A 20181-nucleotide genomic window follows, 5' to 3' on the forward strand; every position below is an offset into this window, starting at 1 on the left:
ACTTAAAAGTATATGTACTTCAAATTATTTTTCACATTAATTTATTACTTTGATATTAAGTTCAAATATGAATAAAATTTTTGATTTTATACTGATTTGAGAATGATATCTATTGTAATATTTCAAAATTAACATAGTAGATTTTGTAAAATAAGGATAAAACTAGTTATATTCTATACTGATAATCCAAATTTTAATTTCTGAATTAAATAAGTGTGTTATTAATGAAAACAAAATTTCTTTCAAAAAATATGGTGCTCATATAAAAGATGTGTAAACTAAAAATCTAGAAATGTGAAAATGAATTTATTCTGGAAGTTGTGGTGTACAAAATGAACAATGCATATAAAATAAATTAAAAAGAAAACAAATTTAAATCTATTCCATGATCTGTTTCTTTCAAATTTTTCTTTTCATACATTTCATTAAGTTCTGAAAATCCTCAGTCATAAATTGGCAGAGCTTGTTCTGAATTATTTTGCAAAGTTCTGTACTGGAATTGGCCTGCCACTCTCCATCATACACTTCCTGCTTTAACTGGTACTAAAACCATTTGTTTCATCTCTGTGTCAATTAGGTACTGTACATTGTTTGCACAAAGAATGCACTGTATCCTATGTTGCTCAAAGACAGTAATCATATCTTGAGCTTAGTGGGACATTGACATACCTGACCAAAACATACAGTTGCCATTTGGATAGTGCTTCCACAAGAATTGGGCTAGTCTCTTAATGCACTCTGGTACACTTCTGTGTTAATGCTAAGTTTTGACAGTGCAATGAAAGTCTGAGACTACCAGCAAGGGCTTATGGTTATACTACCCATATCAAAACCTTTATCAGAAACTTTGCATGATGTTTGAACTTCACTTATGGCATAACCACTTTTTCTTTTTCATGCTAAAACTTTTTATTTCCTGCACATTCAGAACCATCTAGTGTAAAGTAAGACATTTCATCATAAGTTCATGTACTGAAAGTCCTATGACTTTCAATACATGAACTTATATACAATAGAAATACAGTAGAGCGTCGATTATCCAAAAGTCGGTTATCCGAAAGCATTCTGGTCGGAAAATTTAAATTTTCGCTAGTGCTGTGGCGCTGCAATCTTTGGCTATATCTTGGGCTACTCCAATATTTGTTTTTGTTGGTGTGTGTTTTTTAGTTGGCAGCACTGGCACTTTTGTGTGGTGTTTTTCTGAGGACTGTGTGTCATTCTGAATCGAATGTTTTTGATACTAGATCATTTTCTAAGGTATATATTTTTCAATATACTTATTTTGTTTGTAAGAAATAAAAAAATAATTTTTAACAATACAATAGCCACGATTATTATTTTAAAAAGTATACGTTAGGCTTAACATCGACGAAAATTCAACGCGAAACGACACGCAACGGAGAAAAATTTCAACACGAGATAGGTTAATATATTTTTTCGTACATAATCGGTTATCCGAACAACCCCAGTCCCCAATTAATTCGGATAAACAACGCTCTACTGTACTTTATTTCAATACTTATATACAATAGAAAATCTGAATGTTCAGTTTATTTTCATATATGCATATGTTAAAAAAAAATTAAGTTATTCTGAATTTTTAACTTATACATTTATATTTGTAATTTTAATTTTATAAATAATAATTAATAATAATAATAAATAATAATTTTTCTGAAAAAACAATGTTTCATATGTTTCTAACGATATTTAAATAATAATTGGCTTGTTACTAATAGAGACTACTATCATAAAAATTTATGGAAGTTTTGAGGGTATAAATGAGTTTTTAAAAATATTATAAAATGCTAATAATGAGTAAATTTTCATTAAATTTGACCTCACTTGAGATATGACACATGATTCACCTCTTTCTCTCTCCACCCCTTGACCCAATCATCAAAATTTAATAGCATCAATGCCTCTTAAATACAAGTTACCATGCCAAACTTTGTTTCTTAATCTTTATTTCATTTAATATCTCAGGATGGGGTAGATGACAACATGCAAGCATGCACACACAGGAAATTTTTTTGGCATTTTTTCTTTTTACTTTTTAGGGTTTGGGATCTCAAAATGTTAAGATTTGCAAAAAATCCAGATGATGATATTTATTACACTATTACAATACTTTCCAATCTTATTATAACAACCAGGAAGAAGTAAGAAGTAAAAGCAGAAGTATTCAGTCAGAAGTAAAGTTCTGAGTAATGGGCTAGTTTTCAAGTTAATTTCAAATTTAGGCTCTAAATCCATATTCAAGACAGAGACCTAAAGAGAAAGGAAACCAGTTTTCATCCTTCTATCATCATTGAAAGAGACATTTGTGGAGAAAATGATGCTATAAGGATACATAATAGTCATGTGTGGTATGGCCATACAGATCTCTATGCTCTGAAGAATCTGTCTGTGATTTACGTTGTCAGGATGAAATCTTACAACCTCCAATCCATCTGTCTGAAAGTGCTTTGACTTTTCTTAATGGATGATAACACATTTCCACATAGAATCTGCCTGGAAATATGGCTTGTATAAAATGGTCAGCAATATTTCTAATCAAAATCTGATAGAGTATGTCTAGGAGGCTAAAGGAAAGCATATTGATAAATCACAGTTCTCACTCAGAACTTTGTTATAATCTGAAATGTGTACTGCAACAGGAGTAATTAATGTTATATGGAGAAGTTATTGACAGTTTCATTTTGTAGTGCTCCAACACTTATTGGTTGTTGTTAGTTTGTATGTATACATATATATTATATATTATTTGTACATAGCTTTGCGTTAGTTTTATTATTGTATTGGGTTTTCCTTTTTTTTTGTCTGCTTTTTTTTGTTGTTCGTGGTTGACATGTGACTTTCTCTTTCCAAACCACCTATTTAGAGGTGTGTGTAAAGGGGCTTGTTGATTGGTTGTTAAAAAGGTCATGTGGGGACAGCAAGATATGGGGTATAAATAGAAGATCCAGAGGTGGAAAGGGACATTTCTTTTTCTTCATCCATTTGTCTTGGTTGGTGCGATCATCAGGATATCAAGAAGTCACATGTATGAGGAAGGAGGAAACCGACCAAAACATAAGAGAAAGGCTAAGGACTAATATCCAATTCCATCCGAGGCGGTTTAGCAAACAATGGAGTGAAGGAATTCAGAAAGGAAGTATAAGTGTATGAGGTATCATCATAAGCAATTATTTTGTCTTCACACATGGTACTGTCGGTTTGACGTCCTTGTTCAAGTTCAGAACTACTATGAGTTCATGGTTCTCACTGAACTTTCCTTGTTAATTAAAATTTTTGTGTAAACTTTGTCATGCGTTAACATAGGGGGACAGAGAGGGTAGGTAGTATGCTATTTGTACTCTGAACATGAGAAAGAAAAGGAACTTCGTAGAGGAGGTCATATGAGCCTTTGTTTGCTGAGCAATTGTTATAAATAAATCCATTTCTGTAAGTCAACTTGTTATTATTTGTAGACCAGTAGACTTAGGTCTAGCTCACGGGTCACAACAATTTTAAACATGAAGAGATTAATCCAGTTGATACAAGACAAACAATATTACCTTATATATCTAATTACATATTAAACATTTGTCTATTGACACACGTAACATATATAGATATTTGTAATTGTCATACTTCAAAGATTCAGAATAAATGTTTTCATATACTTTAGATTATTTTATACTTATGCCTGGAGAACACATTACTCTACCAATAAAATATTTATCTAATTCAAAGCCATGCATGAAAAACATTCTAAAACTATACATTTATATTAGTTCTATATTAAAGATCATCATCTAATAATCCATAACAATAAAATATTGTGAAAAAGCATACATTCAATGTAAAAATGCAATGCAAATTTTTAAGAAAAATATAATGATTTATTATAATCATCATCTCTTATTTCTTTGATAAAATATATATTTCCTCTTCAGTTGATCTTCATTTTATCTTACTAAATTATTCATAAATATTTGCAACAATTTAGAGAAGTAGTTAAATTAAATTATATTCAAAATTATAATATCGTTCAAAACATATTATATGATATGATAAATGATATAAAATTACATTTCATATACTGAATTTAATCTGAAAAATATAGTCTCTAATAATATCCTTCTATGTAAGGGCTCATCCATAAATTACGTAAGGGCGATTTCAGCCATTCTAGACCCCCACCCACCCATGTGTAAGAAACCGTAATATTTTCTTTGATTCCCCTCCCTATCTTACGTAATATTTTGGCATGATTTTATAGAAAGATTTTAACCAAACAAAGTTTTTTTATGAAAACCCTAAAAACCTTAGGTCCAAAATATATAATTATTAATTAGTTAATTAATATGTATTATTATTTATAAAAGACTTTTTGTGAACAAATTTAAAAATATAAAAATTTAATGAATTCGAATGAACAATTTATTTTAAGAACTTTATTTTTTAATTATTAATAATAATAATAATTATTAACAATATTATTATTATCATCATTAATCAACGTCATAATATTTATTTTTATATTAATTTTAGTTTTCACAAATGACACAAAAAACTTTGCCAGATCAACTAGCTAGTGCACGTGTAAACAGAAATGTCATACAAAATAAAACAAGAGAATAGAGAGAAACCACATTCCATTACCATATTGATTACATGTTGGCTAAGGCCAAGAAAATAAACTACATGCAGCTAAAATGTACTAGGTGCACCTGGGGACTAAATCATAAAGCTTATAAAACTCTATATAATGGGGCAATACAACCAATGCTATTTTACATAACCTCTGAGCTGTGGTCATGTAACTAGTAAAAATTCAGTAGCAAGTAAATTACTCTCTCTTTAAAGCCAGTTTGCCATCAGAATTTCAAAGTGCTGCAGAACTGTTTTTACTTCTCTGATACTAGCAGAGCTCCTTCCTTTGCCACTATGTATTGTAGAAAAAGTTCTAAACTACTACATCATAACTACAAACGTCAAGGCTCAACAATAGTTTCTACTCCTATCTACGGCTGTTCATATGCAACCACATTGCAATTTCCCTACTATCTCTGATCATAATCCTGTAAACCATGTTATTTGGTGTCATCTGCTTCCTCCATGGATAATCATGCAAACATTAATATCTACACAGATGGATCCAAAAGCTCCCTTCTTGTCGGCTCAAGTATCTGTATCTTCCTCCAAACTGACATATTTTGCCAAAAGTATGTTAGAAGGTACAGATACCTTCCACATACCTCCATCTATCAAGCTGAAGAAGATGCTGACTACTAAGCTGTTCAGTGGGCAACTTACTACCAAACAAAACTCTGTCTATCAACATTTACAGTGATTCTCAGTCTGTCTCAAAAGCTGTATTAAATCCCAATTTCAATAGCAATAAAATCACATATATCTAGCACCATATTAAAAATCTTGTAAATAAGATAACTTTTATATTTGTTTCTGGCCATACTGGAATGCTAGGAAATGAAAAAGCCGACTTTGAGGCTAAGTCAGCTGCAACGGACACTGATTTGGACTACACTCACATCACTCTCTCATGTAACAGTCTTAAAAATTATATTCATGACAACACTGTGCAAAAGTGAAATCAGTAAAAGTAGTTGAGCAGTAAAACTGGTAGAATAACAAGACTATTTTCCTAGTGTTGAATTTAGTAGTTCTCATCACTACTTAGAGATTTAATGTTTGCTACTGCTCAACTACTTACTGAGCATGGTAATTTTAGAAGCTACCTAGCAATGTATAACCGGGCAGAAACTGCTTCTTGCTTTTGCTCTACAGAAAACCTAGACGCTGTCGACCATATGATCTATCACTGTCCAATTTACGATCAAGATAGACTTATTCTGAAATTAGAAATTTTTATGCTTGGTTTCAGGTGGCCATGTCCACTCAATAAGCTTGTTCAGAAACCACTGTTTGATGCTTTTTACAATTATGTTCAAAAAAATGGACAAAAAGACTAATTTCTAGTTTCACATTTTAGTTTTCACTAAAAGCCAAATACTAATTTTATGTTTCCTTTGTATCATGTATTTTGGTTTATGTATTCTTAGTGTTATACACTCAGAGGAGTGGTGCACTTATTCTAATAAAAAACAAGAGAGAGAAACCACCACATGGTCTTTCTCCCATGTCAAAAAAATGTGTAGAGCGTGAATCAGCCAGTGTTATTACTCTATCATGTCACACAAGACAACAAGCATTCTTAATAGAAACCACCAAACTGAAGCCAAATTCAAAACGCCACCACTCAATGAGATCAAAAAATAAAAATAAGAATATTACGTAAGACAAGATCTATTACCCCCCTACCCGAGTATGAAATTTTAAGAAATCCTTGACCCCCACTTACCCCAAAATACCTTACGTAATTTATGGACGGCCCCTAATGATAAATATGCAAATTTTAAACAATCATAAATCAAAATAACTGCATTTTGCAATTATTTTGATGTGTTACTGTTTAAGTTATTTTGAATAAAGTTAGAAAAAATTTAAATCAAATATACATTTATCTATTTACATACCTGTTCTTGTTTTATTTGACACATAGGGCATTCCTTGTTTAATATGATAATTTTCTTCATTTGGCATATGACTACATTTGGAGTAGACTTTATTGTGCTCATTTTTTTTTAACTTCTTATCAATTTCATCTTTATTATTTGATTTCATTTTGACATTTTGGCAAAAATAGTTTTTGAAAGAAGATGGAAGTTTTGATCCATATACACTCATACTAGGATGTTCAATCAGAAGATTTTCTAATGGAGAAGTCTCTAAAGGCACAGGAGAATCAATAGTAAAACAGGATGGTGGTGTTATATACCAGCTTTCATCCATTTCATTTGAAATTGGATTTTTTTGCTTTGTATCATTTGTCTGTAAGACGACATCTGGTAGTAATAAATATGAATTTGGTGTATCGTTCTGTGATTTTGTCTTTTCTTTTGGTTTCAAATCTAAAAATAAAAATTATTAAAAAAAAGAAACAATTATTATAAAATTTTTTATATAATTAACATAAATATANTAGGTTTAAGGCCTTAATATTTAGATTTTATATGTATTATGTTTAAGTGTCTTTAAAATACAAATATTTAAAATATTTCTTCTAAGAAGATAGCAAATTAATAAAAATGTTTGAAAAATCAGAATCTAATAGTAGTTATGGTTGCTAATAAGAAAAGTATACAAAGAAAACATTAAAAATGTTATAACTACCCAGCATCAAAATATTTTGTAACAAATTCCAAGTATTAGTTAAATGGATAATTTTGTTGTAAATTTTTTGGCCTAGAACATAAAAATTATTTAAAGTAAAATTTAAATGCTTATTTAGTAAAAACTGTTTTATATTATGCCATATGCTAAGCCAGACACAAAAGATTTGAAAAGTTAAAAATATAAATTTTAAATAAAATCAACCAGTTTTCAAAGAAAGCAACTATTATTATTATTTTTTTAAAGAAAGCATTTCTTCAAAATAATCACTATTTCATACTTGTACAAATAATAATGTCTAGAATAAGAATCAGTCATGTCTACATCAACATTCATAAAAAGAAAAAAATCTGCCAGCAATCACAATGTATTGATTATAAATAGAAAAGCAATGGCTGCCAAAATATTTTTATAGACAATGTACTTGATTCATTGAATTTAACCATTATGAATTTCAAGTTTTGTTTTATATGCATCATTTTATATACAAGTTTTTTCAATTTTCTGCAGAAATTTGATAAAATCTTAAAACGATTGCTTCACAAAAAGTTGCCATATTTTCTACATTATTTTAGCTGAAAAAAATAATTTTATTCAAACAATGAAAAAAAAATTATATCATAAATTTACAAACCACAGTTCAATTTTCATTGTATATTTTATCAGCACATTTTAATTTTTGAATAATAATAGTTAAATAAAATAATGTACATATTAAAATTCAAGACAAGGTACTTACATAAAAAAAATATCTAGTTTTAGAATTATATATCAAATCTGATTCAGCAAAATAATTTTCAAATATTTTCTTTACTTGTTAAAAACAATGTTATGTATAATGTGGCATAAAGAAAAACAAATCCCATTTAACTGAATTCTCTTTAAATTAAGAGATAAATTTAGAAATCCTGTTGACTGTATATAACAGGAGTGGGCAAGAAAGAGTTAAGTGGGAGCCGAAATAGAAAACAAAAAAACATATCTTTGTCAAAATTGCATGCTTTATTTGAACTTGTGCTTTCATTGCCACATGATCTATAATTCCGTACTCTGTATTTTCGAAAATTTTACAATTTCATTGGTTAAAATTCTATACCAGTGGTGGGCAAGCAAGAGTTCAGTGGGAACCGAAATGTAGGTTTTGCAAAATGCATGGGAGCCACAGTTCTGTACTTTTTTATTCTGTACTGCAGTTCTGTACCGCGATTTTATTATATAATATAAATATTATATACAACAAATATTGAATTTTTTTAATAAACATATTTTCACAAAATTGTGGAAATAAAATTGTAAAAATAAAAATAAAAAGCAGAAATTAACACTTTTAGCAAGAGCCACATTTGCCCATGTCTAATATAAAATAAGATAAAAACATTAATTTGAAACAAAATAATCTTTCTGTATGTTTTTATCATTGTACACATTTTCTTTATGAGTTATCAATCTATCATCATTGTTTACATTAAATTGCAAAGAAAAAAATTTTCACTTAGTTTTAATCTTAAACTTTCTTATAAGAATATACATGCTCTTTTTTACTTTAAATTCAAGTTACTAAAATTTATATATATTGGGATTTAAACATTTATATCTTTATTAAATAATTTAGAATTAACTATTAATGTTCTTTCAAAATGATATAGGAAAAAACTGATAAATTTACTACCTCAAATGAAATCTATAACATTATAAATCCTAAACCAGTACAAACGACAAAATTGAAATTATGGATGATTATTAATACTTTGATCTTGAATAAATTAAAATGTTTAATAGTAATCAATTAGATGCAAAAATCAATAATGTCACTAAAATTATGGTTATTAATTATATAGATAATAACTAATTAATGCATATTTTTCGGAAGTTAATTGCCTAAATTCAAATTGATTTTTGATCATTTTATTAATCTTTTAAAATCAAAAAAAATAATTCTTATATAAATTAGTTTTTCAAATAATTTTCAAAAATTAGAAATTAACACTACAAATGATATTTTTGTAATATTTGAATTTTCTATTAAAACATTAAATGTCTGATGGCAAGTTGAAACAAAACTAATTTTTTTCCTCACATGATAACCACTAGGAAGTAGCAACAGTGGTGTTTCTTAAAATATTCCCCATGATATTCAATTCATTTCCATCATAATTTTTGCCATTTTTGCCAATCCTTGAAGACATATAATAAATCCATCCTTTGAGATGTTCTTCAAAATTGCTTCTGATGCTTTGACCACTGCTGCTTTAGATAGGAAATTGTTTCCTGTAATTTTGACTTCATGGCTGGGAATGGAAAAAGTCACTAAGTACCAAACAAGCTATATGGATGTGGGACTTTTAAGATGTTTTTTATAGCCAAAACTCAGTCACCACATTAGCACTATACATTGTGATGATGCAGCTAACAACCAGCATTTGCATGGAGAATGGTTTATTTTCTGCAGATGTATGAATAATTAAACAGTGTTTGCAGAACTGCAGGTAGTACTGTCAAAATGATTGTTGCATATAGTGATACAACATGATGGTACACTAATCCTTGGAAATCAAAAAGAAAGTGAAGACCTTGCCAAACTAGTAGAGCAACTCTTTTTGTTTGAGAGGGAGATGGTAACTACTATATTGTGCTGGTTTGTTTGTTCTCAGGATTGAAATGACTTAGCCAGATTTCAGCATCAGTGAAAGCTAATTGTAATATATGTTGAAGATTTAGATAAACATTAAATGTAATATAATATATGTTGACAATTTAAAACAAAGGAAATGTAATCGAGAGGTGCCGAGGTGGCGGGAGAGAAAGCGAGCGAGATAGCTCGAAGTAACCAGCTGGATGTAGAAGTGTTTAGTTGTATTATTAAAGAGTTATTCGTACCATAGTATCTGGTCAGTTGAGTCGTTTATAATACACTAATAATGTACTGCTTGTCAGAAATCAACCTGTATTTTGTCATAGGCAAGCAGCAGACATTTTCTCTGCACACTAAAAGTCAAATAAGGCATATTTCCAAGAAAATATTTTTTGGACACAGATTCATTTATAAGTTCTTTATAGTGATATAAATTTTAAAATTTATTAGTACCATACTTTCAAAAAGAAAATCAGTTTCAATTTGTTCTAATACATAATAAATAATTTTGATATAGAAAGATATTACTCATTTTTGTACATTAAAAATTAAGATAAAAATAGTAAATCATTTTTTTATTTTCATTAGGTGTGAATTTATATAGTATCATAATATGATGTTCAATTTTTAGTTTATATTAATTTTTCTTAATTTCTTAGTTAATATTTAAATTAAAAGTTTTCAGGGAAAATTTATAATACAGTACAGTTAAATTATAGCTTTAAACATTTATATCTTTATTAAATAATTTAGAATTAACTATTAATGTTCTTTTAGTGGTTTTGTTGATTTACTGTAAGATGCTTGTAAAAGGACAACTTGGCCACAGTGTCTTTTGAGAAATAAATAAAATAAATAAAAAATAAAAAGAACTTTTTAGCAGTTCTTTGTAAAAATCTTTCTAGAGATATAAAATCAAAAAAAATTTTTAATTGCATACACCTTGAAGACCATTGAAGCATTATTGACATTATAGGGAAAATAATAAAATTAAAAAAAAAACAAACAGATTCATTTACAGAAGATGTATATTAAATACAATAAGCAATTATTTGTTATGACATTGTCACAATGCCAGGATGAAATTTTTAATAATATTTTTCATTTATTTAACTTAAAATATATGCTCTCCACCTCAAATTAGTAGTGGCTTGCCCCTGTGGATCATATATTTCCTTTAACAATAGAGTCATGCCAGTCATCTATCTAACATCTTTCATGGGAAAATTTTTGAATTGAAATAACAAGACTTCCAGTTTACATTGGAAGTTCATATATATTTAATCAGGGACTTCTGCCCTTATGGTCTCCACATCTGGTCTCATCTTTCATCTATCTTTCTCTGTTTTTGAGATTAAGGAAAGATAGACAGGCAGATGAACAATAGCGGGAATTTATAAGTCTACAATTTTTTCAAATTGCAACACAATGATATTATTCTATGTTGTATAGTCTAACTTAAGGTGATTTTGAGCACAAATTTCACAAAAATTTTGCTTTAAGATTTTTTCACTCTAATTCAGAATTTGGCTAGGAATGATATTATATTAAAGCCAAAATATTTCATAATATAACATATATTCTATTACTTTTTCACAAAGTTGCAAAATAATTCATTCAATAAAAAGGTAATTCTTTTCTTATACATCAGAACTAAATTCAAAGACAAACAGAGTATATGTAATTAAGTGGATATATATAAAATGAATATCTAGCAGGAACTACAAAATGTAGATTTCTGTAGTTCCTGTTGGATATTGGGTTTATATGTAGTGTTTCATCAGAACTAAAACTTGACATCTAAGCATCCATGCAAACACTTATTAAATTAAAAATTCAAATAAGAATTATAATAGTTTTTATAATTAATACTTTTCCAAAAGGTATGTAAATTTTATATAGCTTAATTTTGATTTTATTTTTTTTATTATTGCATAGCATACAGAATTCTTGCATTAAATCGATTGGCTCTTAGACCATAAAAATTGCAATCACATTGATATAATTTGTAAAAACTTCCTTATAAGAAGCTGAATTATAATTACTGATAATTTATTATATTGTTTCATACAAAAGTTTTGATAATCTTAATAAATAATCTATTATTAAATCATATAATTAATGAATAATAATAAATCTTAGAAAAATCTAAAAATAAATTAGAAAAATTATTAATACTCAAAAAACTCAATTTAAAAAAAATCTGAATAATATAATAAGCAAAGGCTAACTCCATATTATAATACAATATTTTTAATTGTAATGATTGATTGTATTAATTTATTATAATGCTATTTAGTTTTAAAATATAATTTTAAAACTAAATACCTCTGACTTCCACATATAACCATTCTTCATCATCTTCAACAGTATTAAATACAAATTCATTATCATTATCTATTTCTTTTTCACTCCTAAATAAATAACTTGAAATTCCACTCCACATAATATATGAGTAATCTGTAAAAAATTATTTATAATTATTATTAATAAAAAAAAAAGCTAAAATTTTTTCAAAACCTCAAATTTTAATCTAATTATAAATTAGATTAAAATTTGTACCAAAGAATCAATATTTTATTAAACAATATTTTCATATGAAGTACTGTATATTTTCTTTATATTAATTTTCAATATTAAACTTAATTAAAATCATAATGAAATTGTTATCAATATGTCATTTATATTGATTTATTTTTGTTTCTTTAAATCAGTCAAATCTATTACACTAGAATTTATTACTATAAAATTCAAAACATTTTTGAAATTCATTTACTGCTGTTGAAGAATAGAATACATTTTGTTTGCTTTTGTCTATAATTCAAGTATTAAGAATAATGATTTTTGTTCAAAATTTCATCTTTCAATGCTGACTTCAAAAATATTTTTTCTCATCTTAATTATCTATCAACATAAAGGAAAGCAGAACCAAGAAGGAAATTTTCTTCTAACTAGTTCATGTTCTAGGTAAGTGAACTATTTATTGATGTTCATATAAGCAGTCATTTGTGTCTACACTAACCCCAATAAACTTATTCTTATCATATTTTATATGCAGCATCTGTCTTCATAATTAGAAGCATTTGTTTATATCAATTCACCTGTCTCTTAATAAATTTTCATCATATGACTGTTGTTATATATTAACTAACTTAATTTTATCTATTTCTCTCTTTCATAAATGCTTGTAACCTTTTACAAATATTCTATTTTAGCCTATATTATTATACAAATTAAAAAAGAAAACTAAACTAAACCAAAATTTTCAAAATAAAGTATTTTATAATTATGAAATTAATAACACAATATAACAAATAAAAATAATATGAAAAAGTATCACTTGATTAAGAACAAAGAGGATTTATATAAAATTATGAATAAAATATCATCATCCAATTATATATTTAATAAATATCTTTAAGTTCTACATTTTAAAATCTATACCACAATAAAAGCAACACACTAGGCTAATATATTTTGGATTTCAATACAATGAAGACAACAACCTAATGGGATAATAGCAATGGAAGGGCACAAAGCTCATTAATTAATACAAGAGCTGATAACAATACTTTGCTTCAATTTAACAAGTCTTCAAATCCAAAGTACACAACAACTAGCATTTATAGAAACTGTTAAGTGATTTTGACATTAAAGCACAAGGAAAATATTATTTCATTCTTTAATATTTTAAATGCTGATATTTTTAAACTTTTAACCTATTTAATTTTTATAATTTAAAAATTTTTTAGACAAAATATAAACTAGATTTCCTGTGAAAATAATAAATTTTTTTAGTTTAAATATGTTTTTACTGGATCAAGCTGATTCAAAACAATTAAAATTTCAGATTTCTAAATTATAATGAAAAAACTGTTGTATTGTTATTTATCCATTTCTAAACTTTATTTTTTCAATCTTATTATTATTAATCAAATGATGTAAATATACAGCTATTAATATGAAGCATTTTTTCATTTACAATAAAATAAATCACACAATTTAACATTTTTAACCAGTAATGAACAAATATAGAAATTTTAAACATTTAAAAACTTTGTTTAAAAAAAAATAGTTATGCTGTTTTTTCCTTCTAAAAGTAAACTTGAAGCAAAGTACTGTACTGTACATATCTGGAATTTATATTAATTATTAAATAATCACGGCATTGAAACAAAGTTTATACATTACTGTTTTTGATGCTTTCCTTTGTTATTAGCTAATGGAATCTCAGTTACAAAAGTTACAATAGGATATATAAAAGAAAAATATATCCTTATACCTTATATTATTTAATATATTAAAAAAGATATGTGTTTTTTTTACAAAAATTATTGATTGAAAAAGTATCAAAGAATAAAAAAAAAATAAATAAAGAAGCGTTATCAAATCTGATAAAGAATATTTTGACAGTTTTGTTGCGATAAGTGTATTTTATAAACTGCTGCAATAGTAATGGTTTTTGCGTCTTACATTTTATTGACATAATAATAATTGGAATATTGTAACAATACAAAAAATTCAACAACAGGTTTCTTTATTGCTCCCAACTAAATAAACTAGTGTAAAGTCAAAAATATTCATTCAAAAATGATTAAATACATAAATATAAATTCACATCAATTCTTAATAAAAATTTTAAAATTTTTACTTGATGTATTTGAAGAAGACAAGAATTAAATTTAAAATTAAATTATATGCATTATTTAATAACTGGAAATTTTATATACCACAAAAAATCATTTATCAATTGAAATTTTATATATGACAATAAACTTACCTTTTAATAAATAAATTGGATGAAATATAAACAACTTAGATGCTTAATTTAATAACAAAGATATTTAACATAAACCAAAACAGTAACTTTTCAAGAGAAAATAAAGTTTTAATTGTCAACTACGATTTTGTTTATGTTCTTTTGTTGACTTGTTTTAGCTGGTCTTGGTTTATGACGTCACAATCTGGCAACAAATAGGAAAACAAGTTTTCAACTCAGCTGTTTGCGTCATTTTGTTTTTTATTATTACTTTTTAAACAATAGAATTTTTGCGGAAATTAACTTCAAAATATTAAATATTCTTTTATCGAATAAAATATGCAGAAAATTATATTAAGAAATAAATATCTTAAAAATTTTTTAAAATAAAAATATAAAAAAATTATATATATGTAAATACTGTAAACAAGTAGTTACGTTTTATCTAATAGAGTATTACGTCAATTTCGATTACGTCATTTGACACGAGATAATATAAGATTGGGGATGATGAGTCAACTCGACCACGTGATGTTATGAAAAAAATTGCGTCATTGTTTAGCTGTTTATTTTGCAATAAGTAATTTTTATTCTTTTCGTAAATTAAAAAAATAAATCGGTTTTAATAAAATAATTTAAAGCCGGAAGGATAAAATAAATACAATGAAACAAATAACTATTTTGATCACTTTTAATAATACATGTAATAGACGTCATGAATTACGAAAACAGGGAAGACTAAACATTAATTGCAATTTTTTTTATTTACTATTATTACTATTAAAATTCGGCTTTAAATTATAAGAATAAATTACATAAAAGGTAATTATATATATATAGTCAGGCTTAATATAATTTTGTAACTTGATAACAACAACATTATATAAGAAGAATGTTTACTTTTAAACTCAAGTATTCACTCTTTCACCATATGAATGGTTTATTAAATTACATTAAAAGTTATTTTGATGTTTTAAATGCATAAATAATCATTAGTATGGTTTTTGAATTTATTCAGCTTTTATTATGTAGAAGCACAGTTCATTGGAAGGTAGAAACACAGGATATTAGGCCTATTACAAATTAGAAATATTACAATTTAGGCCTATTGGTTTTTTGAAAGTTAGTAAACAGCATTTTATGAGTTGTTTCAATAGAAATTTGAGAATTGAAATCAAAATCTTACTCAAGAAATTCAAAATAAGCAAAATTTTTTAATTAATGATTTTTCTATTTTAAAGTCAAGCAATAATAATACTGAGCAATGTTACAACACGGTTATAGGGAAAACTTAGATTATACATGCAATGAATTAATTTTTGGTTTTTTTTTTTACCATATTATTATAAATCTAAATTGCAAGCTAAGGATGATTTGAAATAAATCCAAAATCGTTATTCAATTAATTTTATTTAGTTTACAAAATTAAGCAATTTTTTGTTTATTTGTTTTCGTTAAATGTATAATTTTAATTTTACTGGTACATTTAAGTGAAAATTAATGTTTATACTGTATTTATTTATTTGAAAATGTCGATGGAGTTTCACTACTTGCATTTAAATGATGTGCTAATAGTATCGTATTCTTTTTATAAAGTATTCTATAAAGTTTTTTCATAGGGCATTATACTTCTATGCATTTGGAGCTAGAACTATTTTAAGATGACCAAGACAAAACTTTTCTCGCTTGTTTCTAGCTGTTTATACATGTTTATACAGTGTATCTGAAGAAGGCTGAAAATATTCATACTCGTGTATAAACGGCTAGAAACAAGTGAGAAAGGTTTTGTCTTGGTCATCATAGGGCATTATATAACTATTAATTAAGTACCAAATAATTTAGTGTTTAAATATATGCATTATATAACATTCGTCACTAGAAGAATTGAATTATGGATACCTGTATTTCAATTTTCTTAGTGATGAATGCTTTATTTATTAACTCTTATCCATCGTCATGTGGCCTTGTAGACTACTCTTCACATTCGTTCATGCAGGATTTGTCACTGGTATAAAGTTAAATGCTTGTAGTTTCATGTATCTTTAAGTTAGTGTGTACTAAGCAGTTGAGTATTATGCTTGCNCAGTGTCTTTTGAGAAATAAATAAAATAAATAAAAAATAAAAAGAACTTTTTAGCAGTTCTTTGTAAAAATCTTTCTAGAGATATAAAATCAAAAAAAATTTTTAATTGCATACACCTTGAAGACCATTGAAGCATTATCGACATTATAGGGAAAATAATAAAATTAAAAAAAAAACAAACAGATTCATTTACAGAAGATGTATATTAAATACAATAAGCAATTATTTGTTATGACATTGTCACAATGCCAGGATGAAATTTTTAATAATATTTTTCATTTATTTAACTTAAAATATATGCTCTCCACCTCAAATTAGTAGTGGCTTGCCCCTGTGGATCATATATTTCCTTTAACAATAGAGTCATGCCAGTCATCTATCTAACATCTTTCATGGGAAAATTTTTGAATTGAAATAACAAGACTTCCAGTTTACATTGGAAGTTCATATATATTTAATCAGGGACTTCTGCCCTTATGGTCTCCACATCTGGTCTCATCTTTCATCTATCTTTCTCTGTTTTTGAGATTAAGGAAAGATAGACAGGCAGATGAACAATAGCGGGAATTTATAAGTCTACAATTTTTTCAAATTGCAACACAATGATATTATTCTATGTTGTATAGTCTAACTTAAGGTGATTTTGAGCACAAATTTCACAAAAATTTTGCTTTAAGATTTTTTCACTCTAATTCAGAATTTGGCTAGGAATGATATTATATTAAAGCCAAAATATTTCATAATATAACATATATTCTATTACTTTTTCACAAAGTTGCAAAATAATTCATTCAATAAAAAGGTAATTCTTTTCTTATACATCAGAACTAAATTCAAAGACAAACAGAGTATATGTAATTAAGTGGATATATATAAAATGAATATCTAGCAGGAACTACAAAATGTAGATTTCTGTAGTTCCTGTTGGATATTGGGTTTATATGTAGTGTTTCATCAGAACTAAAACTTGACATCTAAGCATCCATGCAAACACTTATTAAATTAAAAATTCAAATAAGAATTATAATAGTTTTTATAATTAATACTTTTCCAAAAGGTATGTAAATTTTATATAGCTTAATTTTGATTTTATTTTTTTTATTATTGCATAGCATACAGAATTCTTGCATTAAATCGATTGGCTCTTAGACCATAAAAATTGCAATCACATTGATATAATTTGTAAAAACTTCCTTATAAGAAGCTGAATTATAATTACTGATAATTTATTATATTGTTTCATACAAAAGTTTTGATAATCTTAATAAATAATCTATTATTAAATCATATAATTAATGAATAATAATAAATCTTAGAAAAATCTAAAAATAAATTAGAAAAATTATTAATACTCAAAAAACTCAATTTAAAAAAAATCTGAATAATATAATAAGCAAAGGCTAACTCCATATTATAATACAATATTTTTAATTGTAATGATTGATTGTATTAATTTATTATAATGCTATTTAGTTTTAAAATATAATTTTAAAACTAAATACCTCTGACTTCCACATATAACCATTCTTCATCATCTTCAACAGTATTAAATACAAATTCATTATCATTATCTATTTCTTTTTCACTCCTAAATAAATAACTTGAAATTCCACTCCACATAATATATGAGTAATCTGTAAAAAATTATTTATAATTATTATTAATAAAAAAAAAAGCTAAAATTTTTTCAAAACCTCAAATTTTAATCTAATTATAAATTAGATTAAAATTTGTACCAAAGAATCAATATTTTATTAAACAATATTTTCATATGAAGTACTGTATATTTTCTTTATATTAATTTTCAATATTAAACTTAATTAAAATCATAATGAAATTGTTATCAATATGTCATTTATATTGATTTATTTTTGTTTCTTTAAATCAGTCAAATCTATTACACTAGAATTTATTACTATAAAATTCAAAACATTTTTNTGCAGAAAATTATATTAAGAAATAAATATCTTAAATGAAATTGTTATCAATATGTCATTTATATTGATTTATTTTTGTTTCTTTAAATCAGTCAAATCTATTACACTAGAATTTATTACTATAAAATTCAAAACATTTTTGAAATTCATTTACTGCTGTTGAAGAATAGAATACATTTTGTTTGCTTTTGTCTATAATTCAAGTATTAAGAATAATGATTTTTGTTCAAAATTTCATCTTTCAATGCTGACTTCAAAAATATTTTTTCTCATCTTAATTATCTATCAACATAAAGGAAAGCAGAACCAAGAAGGAAATTTTCTTCTAACTAGTTCATGTTCTAGGTAAGTGAACTATTTATTGATGTTCATATAAGCAGTCATTTGTGTCTACACTAACCCCAATAAACTTATTCTTATCATATTTTATATGCAGCATCTGTCTTCATAATTAGAAGCATTTGTTTATATCAATTCACCTGTCTCTTAATAAATTTTCATCATATGACTGTTGTTATATATTAACTAACTTAATTTTATCTATTTCTCTCTTTCATAAATGCTTGTAACCTTTTACAAATATTCTATTTTAGCCTATATTATTATACAAATTAAAAAAGAAAACTAAACTAAACCAAAATTTTCAAAATAAAGTATTTTATAATTATGAAATTAATAACACAATATAACAAATAAAAATAATATGAAAAAGTATCACTTGATTAAGAACAAAGAGGATTTATATAAAATTATGAATAAAATATCATCATCCAATTATATATTTAATAAATATCTTTAAGTTCTACATTTTAAAATCTATACCACAATAAAAGCAACACACTAGGCTAATATATTTTGGATTTCAATACAATGAAGACAACAACCTAATGGGATAATAGCAATGGAAGGGCACAAAGCTCATTAATTAATACAAGAGCTGATAACAATACTTTGCTTCAATTTAACAAGTCTTCAAATCCAAAGTACACAACAACTAGCATTTATAGAAACTGTTAAGTGATTTTGACATTAAAGCACAAGGAAAATATTATTTCATTCTTTAATATTTTAAATGCTGATATTTTTAAACTTTTAACCTATTTAATTTTTATAATTTAAAAATTTTTTAGACAAAATATAAACTAGATTTCCTGTGAAAATAATAAATTTTTTTAGTTTAAATATGTTTTTACTGGATCAAGCTGATTCAAAACAATTAAAATTTCAGATTTCTAAATTATAATGAAAAAACTGTTGTATTGTTATTTATCCATTTCTAAACTTTATTTTTTCAATCTTATTATTATTAATCAAATGATGTAAATATACAGCTATTAATATGAAGCATTTTTTCATTTACAATAAAATAAATCACACAATTTAACATTTTTAACCAGTAATGAACAAATATAGAAATTTTAAACATTTAAAAACTTTGTTTAAAAAAAAATAGTTATGCTGTTTTTTCCTTCTAAAAGTAAACTTGAAGCAAAGTACTGTACTGTACATATCTGGAATTTATATTAAT

General features: G+C 25.8%; 1 protein-coding gene across 4 annotated transcripts in view; it reads right to left on the reverse strand.

Annotated features, from left to right (window-relative positions):
• LOC111632738 (tumor protein p53-inducible nuclear protein 1-like) overlaps positions 1 to 14852 on the reverse strand; it is a 33209-nt gene extending 18357 nt beyond the window's left edge. For all 4 annotated transcript variants that reach the window (XR_002757917.1, XR_002757918.1, XR_002757919.1 and 1 more), the window contains exons 1-3: positions 14655 to 14852; positions 12203 to 12334; positions 6546 to 6980 (exon numbers count right to left, since the gene is read on the reverse strand). Coding sequence is in view for 1 of the 4 variants with exons in the window: in XM_023377251.1 (XP_023233019.1) it covers positions 6546 to 6980; positions 12203 to 12320 (553 nt within the window). In the remaining 3 variants the exon portion in view is untranslated. The remainder of the gene's footprint in view (positions 1 to 6545; positions 6981 to 12202; positions 12335 to 14654) is intronic.
• Between the last annotated feature and the right edge of the window lie 5329 nt (positions 14853 to 20181).

Source organism: Centruroides sculpturatus, unplaced genomic scaffold (assembly GCF_000671375.1).
Source record: "Centruroides sculpturatus isolate CEXI.00-Female unplaced genomic scaffold, Cexi_2.0 scaffold239, whole genome shotgun sequence".
Lineage (NCBI taxonomy): Eukaryota > Metazoa > Arthropoda > Arachnida > Scorpiones > Buthidae > Centruroides > Centruroides sculpturatus.